Source organism: Carassius carassius, chromosome 23 (genome assembly GCF_963082965.1).
Source record: "Carassius carassius chromosome 23, fCarCar2.1, whole genome shotgun sequence".
Lineage (NCBI taxonomy): Eukaryota > Metazoa > Chordata > Actinopteri > Cypriniformes > Cyprinidae > Carassius > Carassius carassius.
This window is the reverse complement of record NC_081777.1, coordinates 286,689-299,821: the sequence shown is the minus strand read 5'-3', so window position 1 is coordinate 299,821 and position 13,133 is coordinate 286,689. Positions and strand designations below refer to the sequence as shown.

General features: G+C 43.3%; 1 protein-coding gene across 3 annotated transcripts in view; it reads left to right on the top strand.

Annotated features, from left to right (window-relative positions):
- The window catches only part of LOC132101176 (reelin-like), a 121,627-nt gene that overhangs the window by 92,256 nt on the left and 16,238 nt on the right, over positions 1 to 13,133 (top strand). For all 3 annotated transcript variants that reach the window (XM_059505888.1, XM_059505887.1, XM_059505886.1), the window contains exons 45-53: positions 862 to 1,111; positions 1,196 to 1,364; positions 6,752 to 6,892; positions 6,967 to 7,144; positions 7,791 to 7,984; positions 8,588 to 8,838; positions 10,554 to 10,708; positions 10,831 to 11,045; positions 11,742 to 11,919. In XM_059505888.1, the coding sequence (XP_059361871.1) occupies positions 862 to 1,111; positions 1,196 to 1,364; positions 6,752 to 6,892; positions 6,967 to 7,144; positions 7,791 to 7,984; positions 8,588 to 8,838; positions 10,554 to 10,708; positions 10,831 to 11,045; positions 11,742 to 11,919 (1,731 nt within the window). The remainder of the gene's footprint in view (positions 1 to 861; positions 1,112 to 1,195; positions 1,365 to 6,751; positions 6,893 to 6,966; positions 7,145 to 7,790; positions 7,985 to 8,587; positions 8,839 to 10,553; positions 10,709 to 10,830; positions 11,046 to 11,741; positions 11,920 to 13,133) is intronic.

Sequence of the window (13,133 nt, the reverse complement as noted above, 5' to 3'; positions counted from 1 at the left end):
TTATTTGGATAGTTTACTTTAGACATTCTAGAAGTACGTCAACTAATTCTCATTAGAGTATTAGTAGACAGTTAGGTCAGGGCTAGTAGAATAAGTTGACATGTTCTTGCAAAGTTACTTATAGGTAGCAGAATGTCTAAATTGGATGATCAAAATTAAGTGTTAACAGTTATTTTTCATTGTGTTTACATCACAAAATGATAATCTAGCAATGATGACTGGGTATGGTAAGTACATACTAGCTTCATATATCATTCATTTGCTATTTGATCGATTTCATCAGTAGATTTGATCCAGGTTGTTCAGGTTAGCCACATGAATGGCTGTTTGAGTCAGTCCAGTCTTCATTCGTCCGTTTGTGTTTAAGATCAGAACTGACAGTTTCAGAACTGTTTCTGCTGGAATAGATTATCTTGCAGAATCCTTTGCACGTCTCACGTACCTTGTTTTCATTTGGCATTAAGATGAGTTCCTAGAGGTCCAATCATGAGTGGTCAGCCAAGATGCTTTACAGTTCGACCTAGTTTTAACATGCATTTCAAACATGCATTATACCTGCTCAGTCACAGTTAAATCCAGTTAAAATTCAGGCTGCATTTCTCAAAAGCATCATGAGCTAAGTTGATTGTATAGAGAAATGGTGTCAACAGTTCTATGACCTACTTAGGCTAACAATGCTTTTGGGAAACACAGGCCAGGCATCTGAATGGTTTTGCAAGGCATTGTTTATACAACCAGTAAACATGTACATTTGGCTGTTGTGCTGGTTTTGGATCTGGATGTAGATTGGATGTGTTCACTCCGTTGCCCTGCTGTGATCTGTGTGTGTGTGTGTGTGTGTGTGTGTGTGTGTGTGTGCAGCTGGTTGTGGGTGGCAGTGCCAGCGGTTGGGGGCCACTGGAGGATGACTTCTCCTCCACAAATGGACGCTCTTGGCTGCTGCACCCCGGTGGCACGCGGATGCCAGTGTGCGGTTCTGATGGAGAAGCTTTCGCCTTCATCGAGAAGTCAAATACTCGCTACGGCATCACCACTGACATCAGTCTGGGCCCAGATGCATTCATCCAGTTTGATTTCTCTGCCTCCTGCTCCGTCACCTCCTCCTGCTACAGTACGTCTCCTGACATGAGCTTGCGCTTCTGTCTCTGTCACGAATAGAAGGGTTTTCCTCTGACCGCTATTCATGTGTCCGCAGCGGTGGAGCTGGAGTACTCTTTGGATCTTGGTCTCACGTGGCTGCCTCTGATCAAGGATTGTTTAGCCACAAGTCCAGATTGTTCCTCATACACACTGCAGAGACTGCTGGTGTCAGATACTTACAACAAGTGGGGCAGAGTTACATTACCCATACCACACTACGCCAGGTAAGCACCCACCCACACTATGTTACTGTTCATTACTGTAAAGCTGCTTTGACAAAAAAATCGGTATGATGTAAGACTTTATCAGAATCAGAATCAGAATCAGAATGAGCTTTATTGCCAGGTATGTTCACACATACGAGGAATTTGTTTTCGTGACAGAGCTCCGCAGTGCAACATAACAGCGACAGAACAAAAAACACAATAAGGAATAAAAAATACAAAGAAATACAAATAGGTGGGTAAGGATTGACAATATACAAATTGACAATGTATGGCAGGTATATTAAAATGAGCATTTATGTATGTACATGTATATTATGTGGAAAAGATTTACGTGTACGCTAAGTATGTGTGTTGGATAAAAAGTGTAGTGTATATAAATATAAATAGTGTAGTGTGTCCCACAGTTATTATCAGCTGTTCATAAGATGGATTGCCTGAGGGAAGAAACTGTTCCTGTGTCTGGTCGTTCTGGTGCTCAGTGCTCTGTAGCGTCTACCAGATGGCAACAGTTCAAAGAGGGAGTGTGCTGGATGTGAGGGGTCCAGAGTGATTTTAACAGCCCTTTTGCTCACTCTGGATAAGTACAGTTCTTGAATAGATGGGAGGGTTGTACCGATAATTCGCTCAGCAGTCCGGACTACCCTCTGTAGTCTTCTGAGGTCAGATTTAGAAGCTGAGCTGAACCAGACAGTTACTGAAGTGCAGAGGATGGATTCGATGATGGTGGAGTAGAACTGTTTCAGCAGATCCTGTGGCAGGTTAAACTTCCTCAGCTGGCGAAGGAAGTACAACCTCTGCTGGGCCTTTTTCACAATGGAGTCAATGTGAATGTCCCACTTCAGGTCCTGAGAGATAGTGGTGCCCAGGAACCTGAATGACTCCACTGCAGTCACAGTGCTGTTCATGATGGTGAGTGGGGGGAGTGCAGGGGGGTTTCTCCTGAAGTCCACGATCGTCTCCACTGTTTTGAGCGTGTTAAGCTCCAGGTTGTTGAGAGTGCACCAGACAGCCAGCTCTTTAACCTCCTGTCTGTAAGCAGACTCGTCACCGTCCTGAATGAACCTACTTGTAAATCAAGTAAGTAATAACTGACGATAATGCATTAAATTATTGAAAAATAATGCAGAGGTGGTAATGCTGTTACACCTCAGGTGTGCATTATTTTTCAATAATTCAAAGGACTGGAGTCAATTATTCCACTTATACTACTGTTACAACCCCACAAGACATTGGTGAAGTCATGGCCTAATTGTTAGAGATTCAGACTTGTATTGGAAAGGTTGTGAGTTCGAGTATCAAGCCGGCAGGAATCGTAGGTGGGGGAGTGAATGTACAGCGCTCTCTCCCTCCTTCAATACCACGACTGAAGTCCCCTTGAGCAAGGCACTGAACCCCCAGCTACTCCCCAAGCACTGCAGCATAAATGATGCCCACTGCTCTGTGTGTGTGTTCACTGCTGTGTGTGTGTGTGTGTGTGTGTGTGTGTGTTCACTGCTCTGTGTGTGTGTTCACTGCTGTGTGTGTGTGTGTGTGTGTGTGTTCACTGCTGTGTGTGTGTGTGTGTGTGTGTTCACTGCTGTGTGTGTGTGTGTGTGTTCACTGCTGTGTGTGTGTGTGTGTGTGTTCACTGCTGTGTGTGTGTGTGTGTGTTCACTGTTGTGTGTGTGTGTGTGTGTGTGTGTGTGTGTTCACTGCTGTGTGTGTGTGTGTGTGTGTGTGTGTGTGTGTGTGTGTGTGTGTGTGTGTGTTCACTGCTCCAGGTGTGTGTGTGTTCACTGCTGTGTGTGTGTGTGTGTGTGTGTGTGTGTGTGTGTGTGTGTGTGTGTGTGTGTGTGTGTGTGTGTTCACTGCTGTGTGTGTGTGTGTGTGTGTGTTCACTGCTGTGTGTGTGTGTGTGTGTGTGTGTGTGTGTGTGTTCACTGCTGTGTGTGTGTGTGTGTGTGTGTGTGTGTGTGTGTGTGTGTGTGTGTGTGTGTGTGTGTGTGTGTGTGTTCACTGCTCCAGGTGTGTGTGTGTTCACTGCTGTGTGTGTGTGTGTGTGTGTGTGTGTGTGTGTGTGTTCACTGCTCCAGGTGTGTGTGTTCACTGCTGTGTGTGTGTGTTCACTGCTCCAGGTGTGTGTGTTCACTGCTCCAGGTGTGTGTGTGTGTGTGTGTGTGTGTGTGTGTGTGTGTGTGTGTGTGTGTGTGTTCACTGCTCTGTATGTGTGTGTTCACTGCTCCAGGTGTGTGTGTTCACTGCTGTGTGTGTGTGTGTGTGTGTGTGTGTGTTCACTGCTCTGTGTGTGTGTTCACTGCTGTGTGTGTGTGTGTGTGTGTGTGTGTGTGTTCACTGCTGTGTGTGTGTGTGTGTGTGTTCACTGCTGTGTGTGTGTGTGTGTGTGTGTTCACTGCTGTGTGTGTGTGTGTGTGTGTGTGTGTGTGTGTGTGTGTGTTCACTGCTGTGTGTGTGTGTGTGTGTGTGTGTGTGTGTGTGTGTGTGTGTGTGTGTGTTCACTGCTGTGTGTGTGTGTGTGTGTGTTCACTGCTGTGTGTGTGTGTGTGTGTTCACTGCTCTGTGTGTGTGTGTGTGTGTGTGTTCACTGCTCTGTGTGTGTGTGTGTGTGTGTGTGTGTGTGTGTTCACTGCTCTGTGTGTGTGTTCACTGCTGTGTGTGTGTGTGTGTGTGTGTGTGTGTGTGTGTGTGTGTTCACTGCTGTGTGTGTGTGTGTGTGTTCACTGCTCTGTGTGTGTGTGTGTGTGTGTGTGTTCACTGCTCTGTGTGTGTGTGTGTGTGTGTGTGTGTTCACTGCTCTGTGTGTGTGTTCACTGCTGTGTGTGTGTGTTCACTGCTCTGTGTGTGTGTGTGTGTGTGTGTGTGTGTGTGTGTTCACTGCTCTGTGTGTGTGTGTGTGTGTGTGTGTGTTTGTGTGTGTTCACTGCTCTGTGTGTGTGTTCACTGCTGTGTGTGTGTGTGTGTGTGTGTGTGTGTTCACTGCTGTGTGTGTGTGTGTTCACTGCTGTGTGTGTGTGTGTTCACTGCTGTGTGTGTGTGTGTGTTCACTGCTCTGTGTGTTCACTGCTGTGTGTGTGTGTGTGTTCACTGCTCTGTGTGTGTGTTCACTGCTGTGTGTGTGTGTGTGTGTGTGTGTGTGTGTGTGTGTGTGTGTTCACTGCTGTGTGTGTGTGTTCACTGCTGTGTGTGTGTGTGTGTGTGTGTGTGTGTGTGTGTGTGTGTGTGTGTGTGTGTTCACTGCTCTGTGTGTGTGTTCACTGCTGTGTGTGTGTGTGTGTGTGTGTGTGTGTGTGTTCACTGCTCTGTGTGTGTGTTCACTGCTGTGTGTGTGTGTGTGTCTGTATGTGTGTGTGTGTGTGTGTGTGTTCACTGCTGTGTGTGTGTGTGTGTGTGTGTGTGTGTGTGTGTTCACTGCTCCAGGTGTGTGTGTGTGTGTCTGTGTGTTCACTGCTGTGTGTGTGTGTTCACTGCTGTGTGTGTGTGTGTGTGTGTGTGTGTGTGTGTGTGTTTGTGTTCACTGCTGTGTGTGTGTCTTCACTGCTCCAGGTGTGTGTGTTCACTGCTGTGTGTGTGTGTGTGTGTGTGTGTGTGTGTGTGTGTGTGTGTGTTCACTGCTCCAGGTGTGTGTGTTCACTGCTGTGTGTGTGTGTTCACTGCTCCAGGTGTGTGTGTTCACTGCTCCAGGTGTGTGTGTGTGTGTGTGTGTGTGTGTGTGTGTGTGTGTGTGTGTGTGTGTGTGTGTGTGTGTTCACTGCTCTGTATGTGTGTGTTCACTGCTCCAGGTGTGTGTGTTCACTGCTGTGTGTGTGTGTGTGTGTGTGTGTGTGTTCACTGCTCCAGGTGTGTGTGTTCACTGCTCTGTGTGTGTGTGTGTGTGTGTGTGTGTGTTCACTGCTCTGTGTGTGTGTTCACTGCTGTGTGTGTGTGTGTGTGTGTGTGTGTTCACTGCTCTGTGTGTGTGTTCACTGCTGTGTGTGTGTGTGTGTGTGTTCACTGCTCTGTGTGTGTGTTCACTGCTGTGTGTGTGTGTGTGTGTGTGTGTGTGTGTTCACTGCTGTGTGTGTGTGTGTGTGTGTGTGTGTGTGTGTTCACTGCTCTGTGTGTGTGTTCACTGCTGTGTGTGTGTGTGTGTCTGTATGTGTGTGTGTGTGTGTGTGTGTTCACTGCTGTGTGTGTGTGTGTGTGTGTGTGTGTGTGTGTGTGTTCACTGCTCCAGGTGTGTGTGTGTGTGTGTTCACTGCTCCAGGTGTGTGTGTGTGTCTGTGTGTTCACTGCTGTGTGTGTGTGTATGTGTGTTCACTGCTGTGTGTGTGTGTGTGTGTGTGTGTGTGTGTGTTTGTGTTCACTGCTGTGTGTGTGTCTTCACTGCTCCAGGTGTGTTTGTTCACTGCTGTGTGTGTGTGTGTGTGTGTGTGTGTGTGTGTGTGTGTGTGTGTGTGTGTGTGTGTGTGTGTGTGTTCACTGCTCCAGGTGTGTGTGTTCACTGCTGTGTGTGTGTGTGTGTTCACTGCTCCAGGTGTGTGTGTGTGTGTGTGTGTGTTCACTGCTCTGTATGTGTGTGTTCACTGCTCCAGGTGTGTGTGTTCACTGCTGTGTGTGTGTGTGTGTGTGTGTGTGTGTGTGTGTGTGTGTGTGTGTGTTCACTGCTCCAGGTGTGTGTGTTCACTGCTGTGTGTGTGTGTGTGTGTGTGTGTGTGTGTGTTCACTGCTCCAGGTGTGTGTGTGTTCACTGCTGTGTGTGTGCAATTCGGATGGGTTAAATGCAGAGTACGAATTCTGAGTATGGGTCACCATACTTGGCTGTATGTCATGTCACGACATTGTTACATTTTAGAGTTAGTATCATCTCTCTATGGTGTTTGGCAGCAGTGTTTCAACTAATAGCAAAACTGTAAGTTTATATGCTTCAAGAAAAGCAACATCACTGACTCCATACTGTGCAATGTAGTTTATCTTTTCAGTTGCAAACTACTCTACTGAAAAACTAATTTGCAGGGTAGGGCTGACAACATGGTTTGTGTGCTTGCAGAGAGCGAGAGCAGGATAAAGAAAGTGTGCTTTGCATGGATAATAAAAGGTCATTTACTTGGGAAAACATGGACATTGTCATTTTTCATCTTTTTTTGTCATATTTGTTTGCTGTTCAGTGTCTTTGGTTGTTTTTGTTGTTTTGCTATACTAAGATGAAAATAACCTTTGAAATAACTGAGTTATATGGCGAAGGGATTTGGATATGCAATGCGGTCAACAGGGAACTACTTCATAGCTGAAAATAACTGCACACAATAGAATATCCATCAACCAGTCAGAATCAAGCAGTCCACAGCACGTGGTATTATGTCTTCCAAGAAGTGAAAGGTATTTTTTTGTCCTTTGTGTCAAATATCAAGGTCCACGGCCACACGCTTCCGCTGGTTCCAGCCGGCACCATTCGATAAGCAGCAGACGTGGGCTCTGGATAACCTGTACATCGGTGACGGCTGTCCTGAGATGTGCTCCGGCCACGGCCGCTGCAGACAGAGCTCCTGTGTGTAAGTCACTCTCACGTTCACCAGGTAATGCCTGCTTTAAGTCTTTCCGGTTCCTCACGGCTCTTCCCTTTCAGATGTGACCCTGAGTGGGGTGGTGAGTTCTGTGACGAGCCACAGGTCTCTCTGCCCACTCAGCTCAAGGACAGTTTCAGTCGAGCGCCAGCACTCAATCACTGGCACCTGCTGACCGGAGCCAAGATCAGCAGCGTCTGTGGAGCCGTGGCCTCAGGATCAGCGCTGCACTTCAGCGGGGTAAAACCGTCCATCCTCCAGTCTCTGTTTCAGTTCGAGGAGCTTCTCACATTTACAGTGATTCACAGCCCTTAAATGACACTATTGCTGCATGACATAATAATATCATGAAGGCTGTTTACTAACAATAGACAAAAACTAAATATCCAAATTCATAAGTATTCCAGCTCTCAGAGTTAATACTGAGGATGCCCCTTGGCAAAGAGCTTATTTTCCTGAATTTGTGTCCTAGGAGTCTTACGTTTGCAATTTGTTTTCCTTTAAGGCTTTTTTATAGTTGGCCTAGTCCATTTTTCATTCTCTCTTTATGAGATTCCCATCCCCGCTGTCTTTCACCGTAGGGATGCTGTTCTCACTGCAATCTGAGCTTAAGAATGAGGCACAAAAGCTCAATTTTACTTTCATCAGACCATGAAATCTCTCAACTGCCTCTAAGCAAACTCCATGTTTAATGTCATGAGATTATTCAGCCTTTCTATGAAAAATAATTTGTTAAAGCAAAATTAGTTTTTGTCTTTGTCCGCCTACCTGTCTGTTGTAATAATGTTTCAGGATACGTGACAGTATTGTTACAGTTCTGTTTGCATAAGCGATGGTAGTTTTGAATGAATGGGAGTGTCATTGCTGTTGTTTGTCCAATGGCCAGAGCTGCTCTCGTCAGCTGGTGACAGTGGATTTGAATCTGACCAGTGCTGAATTCATCCAGTTCTACTTCATGTACGGCTGTATGATCGCACCCAGCAACCGTAATCAGGGCGTTCTGCTGGAGTTCAGTGTGAACGCAGGGATCAGCTGGAATCTGCTGACCGAGATCTTCTACAATCATTACAGCAAGCCTGAGTGAGTCTTTCTGCTAGCACTCTGATCTTCTTGATTTGAACCATTCCAATAACCATTCTTACAATTCCCAGATCGACCTTCAGGTCCATGCACTTTATCCAGCTCTGCATGCGTACAGCGCATCTCTCTGCAGATGTCGAGTAACTGGAACCTGTTGAAAAAACCAGCAACGCTGGTTAGGTATGTTCTGAGCAGGAGCTAGTTGCTAAAGACCAGCACATGAGCAGCTTAAACCAGCTCAAACCAGCTGCCATGCTTCTAATCATACCTAACCAGCATATGCTGGGGAGTCCTCTCACTCAATTAAACATAACCTGACATAATAAGGTCACGAGACAGCAATGCAGTGTAGTACTGCTTGAAATACTTGTCCTTACTTGCACTGTTCCATACACTGTTTTTCAAAATAGTGTAAAGTATACAGTTAGGGTTATGCTGCTGTTTTATTCTGAGCACAGAGTAGCACGAGGGAAGGGCAGAACTATTCTAGTATTTTCCGTGTTAGAACAGACAAATTGCAATTATTATTATTTATTTATTATGTAATGAATTAAAGGTCCTCTGGTTAAGTGTTCAGTGCATTATGAAGGTTTTCTGTTGCAGGTTTGTGAATGTTCTGCTGCCCGCTGCTGCGCGGTCTGTGGGCGTCCGGATCCGCTGGTGGCAGCCGCAGCATGATGGGGCCGATCGGAGCGACTGGGCTCTGGATAATGTGCTGATCTCTGGCTCAGAAGCTCACGCTCAGATCTCAGACACGTTTGGAGGAGCAGCACTTCCCAGTCATGAGAGAACGCCGGCTGACGGCACACACACACAACACAGCAGCTCATCTACCATCCATGAGGAGACTATTGGTACTAGATCACATCTACAGACACACACACACACACAACACAGCAGCTCATCTACCATCCATGAGGAGACTATTGGTACTAGATCACATCTACAGACACACACACACACACACACACACAACACAGCAGCTCATCTACCATCCATGAGGAGACTATTGGTACTAGATCACATCTACAGACACACACACACACACACCACACCACACACACACACACACACACAACACAGCAGCTCATCTACCATCCACGAGGAGACTATTGGAACTAGATCACATCTACACACACACACTCACACACACACACACACACACACACTTCAGCAGCTCAGTCTACTTCCATGAGGATACCATCAGGATCAGAGATTTATAAACACACACCTTATGAGGGATCAACAAAAGTTTTCCCGTTTTGACCTTGACTATTATTGGCACCTTTGGTAAATATGAGCAAAGGTGGCTGTGACAATAAATCTACATTGTTTATCCTTTTGATCTTTCATTCAAAAAATTCACAACATTCTAATCTATCATTAAAGTAAAACAATTGAAAGTGGGGAGAAAATCTCATGATGAAGGAAATGTTTATCTCCAATACATGTTGGCCACAATTATTGGCACCCCTAGAAATTTTTATGAGTAAATTATCTCTGGAGTATATTCCCATTCATATTAAACCATTTTAGCACACCAGGGTGACTAGGATAATTAAATTGCCCAGCCATTAATTCCTGCTCCACAAGATTATAAATATGAGGAACACAAAAGCCACATTTTCTTAATCATCAATCACAAGTAAGAGTAAAACCAAAGAATAATTAATTAAGAGGTTTAATTAACAATAATTAACGACGAATCCGGAAGGCGGAGGTGAGTTGGCAGCAGGAGAGGGTGACACAGGAACTGCGGGGAAGCGAGCCGAATGTTGGTGTTCATCTACATATAATGTTTTGATACTATTTCATTTTTTAACTGGAGATTATATTTCAATGTAATTTGATAGATTCTTTTGCTGAATGAATTTAGTGTCAAATCAAAGGAAATAGTTACAGTTTAGCCACATACAGTCAAACCAAAAATCGCATTTCTCGCATTGTATCACAGTTTATTCAAAACAAATTCAAACAATTACCAAACAATGCTTCATTTTGTTCAGTCTGTGGAGTTAAAAGGTCACATTAGCATTTAAAGAACAACACTTAAGTAAAACGTGATCAGGTTAAAGTGTCTGAATAATTTTTTGATCCCAAATTTTATTGAAAGTCCACTGTATGAAGAATTTCAGGGTATATGTCACAGTTTACTTTATTTTGCTATCCTCACTTACATATATGAACTATAGTGTCCTGCACCGACAAGTAAAAAAAACATATCAAAATTAATATCTGGTGTCTGAATAATTTTTGGTTTGACTGTACTGTAGATGCTGTTGTGCTCATTGTGAAGAATTCTGAAAAATGTACCTAAATATTGAGAAATGGGTCTAAGCTGGGAAAAACAAAAAACTATTTGTACAATGCATGTTTTATTTTTATTTTATTATTATTAATATCAAGCCATCAAACTATTGCGTTGTATAAAATTTCTATGTGGGCATTTGTCTTCCTAAATTAGTTCTACAGTATATGTGCAGTGCAAACTTCTATCAGTCAGAGGCACAGGATCACTGTAACTGTAACTCATCCTCTTCTGTATTCATCTGAATTCATTTAATTTCAGTGAGCGATCACTGGCTGTTTTCTGAAGACTGCTCCGTGAAGCGTTTCTGCAGCTCTCCAGATGGTGTCATGGTGTGTGGCAACACTGATGGACAGGAAGTTTATGCTGTTACACATGACATAGCTCCTGCCAAAGGCTGGGTCATGCAGTTCAAGGTAAACTCTCACTGATGCATGCATGCTCTGGGCAATCACTCATTTGGTTTCTGTTTCGGGTTGTAGTCATAATTGTAATTATTTGTGCATGCAGATGGATAATTATGTGTGTTGTTTGTCAGATTGCGGTTGGCTGCAGTGTGCCAGAGAAGCCTGCAGAGAGACAGGTTCATGTTCAGTACTCTGTGAACTTCGGTGTGACCTGGAAGTACCTGGTGCCTCAGTGTTTACCTGCAGATCCTCGCTGTGCCGGACTGGTGTCGCAGCCGTCTGTGTTCTTCCCGGCCGACGGCTGGAAGCGAGCGGTTTATCCTCTACCAGACGGTCTCGCAGACACGTGAGACATCACAGACACTGCTTTATGAAGCTGAAATCAGTTTTTTCCAGTGCTAGAGTCATTTCTCAATGAGAAAAAAACCTGTGTTTTCTCATATGTCAGCAGAAGTTCGCAAACAGCAAAAACAAAATTACCATGGACAGTTTCATGCAGTAGAAGGCATCAGTATATTATTTGGATCAATAGCCAACAATACATTGTATTGGTCAGAATTATTGATTTTTCTTTTATCCCAAAAATCATTAGGATATTAAGTAAAGATCTTGTTCCGTGAAGATATTTAGTACATTTCCTACACTAAATATATCAAAACTTAATTTTTGATTAGTAATATGTATTGCTAAGAACTTCATCTGAACAACTTTAAAGATGATTTTCTCAATATTTAGATTTTTTTGCTCCCTCAGATTCCAGATTTTCAAATAGTTGTATCTCAAACAAATATTGTCCTCCGAACAAACCAGACATCACTGGAGAGATGATTTACTCAGCTTTGATGATGTATACATCTGAAATTCCAGAACTTGACCATTATGGCTGGTTATTATTTGTAGTCCAGGGTCACATTTCAGTGAGTCAGTGTGTCTACTCTCCATTTTATTTACTATGAAAAGTCATTTTTGCTAGCACACATGTAGGGGAGAGAGTTCTCTATTATCTCCAGGTGAGTGATGGAAATTCTGGTGTGGTTCACAGAACGGTGCGCTTCCGCTTCTATCAGAGGCATTCAGACACACAGTGGGCAGTGGAGAACTTCTACATCGGACCTGCTTGTGAAAACCACTGTGGAGGTCATGGAGACTGTCTGGACCAGCACTGCCTGTGTGACCCGGGCTTCACTGGGCCCAACTGCTACGCCAGCACCACGCTGAAGGTACACCAGAGCCCAGATGTGTAGTGTTCTCAAAAGTTCAGACTGGGGTACTGAAGTCTTCAAAAATGCTCAGATTTGAGTGCTGTTGAGTGCTGATTGGTCATAGTGTTCACGAGCTCAACAGATATGACTGTGATGGGCTTAAATAATCATCTCTTCACACTCTCCACTGAGCAGAGCGCTCACAGAAACACAAAGGAGCGTCTGACAGCCGCATCAGTGCATCTCTCATATATCTGCACATAGACCTTCCCCTCCTCCCCAAAAAACACCAAGGACACAAATAACCCGTGAGGAACTCAGAGATCAACACTAAGCCATGAGAGAACATGCTCAAGTATGAATACAATTATTTTTTATTTTATATTTGATTATTTATAATTATTATTATTAGGCTTTTTTTGACAGTTATGCTGCTGTTACCTGGATGGGATTAATTTTTATTTATTTATTCTTTCATTTATTTGCTTAAATTAGGGTTACATTATTATGTAATCGTTTTTATCTAAATATTTTTTTACGTTTTTTTTACTTTTTAAAATGCCAAATTGTATATGACATATATGAATATTTATTATGTGTATATATATATATTTATGACTCATATCAATGATAAATTAATAAATATGGTCTAACATTAATTATAATCTATTGATTCATCTGTCTAATAATGTCTAAAAGTAAAATAATTATGTCTACTAAGCTCTGACAATGTATAGGATATTATATTAACAGACTATCCCAATTTTAATAAAACAGTATACCTTTAGAAGCACGGATGTGTCTGTTACTTTTAAGATATGGTTCACCCAAAAAAATGGAAATTCTGTTATCATTTACCCAGATTGTTCTAAACCTGCTAAATTCTTTCTTCTGTTGAACACAAAAGAAGATACTTTGAAGAATGTGGAAAAAAGATGCCAAAATCATGCACAAATGAGCTTCTCTAATACTTCTTATGAAATTGATGTCATTATAATTGTTTTATAAACAGTGCAATATATTATTTGTTTAATGAAATATGTGTTGGTATGGGATAAACCGTGTCCCATATTGATTTGATACAGAACGCATCATTTTACCCCTAAATAAGGGACATTTCTGTATTTTAAGGGACAGGTGGCCACCCTATGCGCTCCACTCATCGAAGAGCGTGAAACGATAAGCATTGACTATTTACATGCACATTAGTAATCAAATGATTTACTGCATTC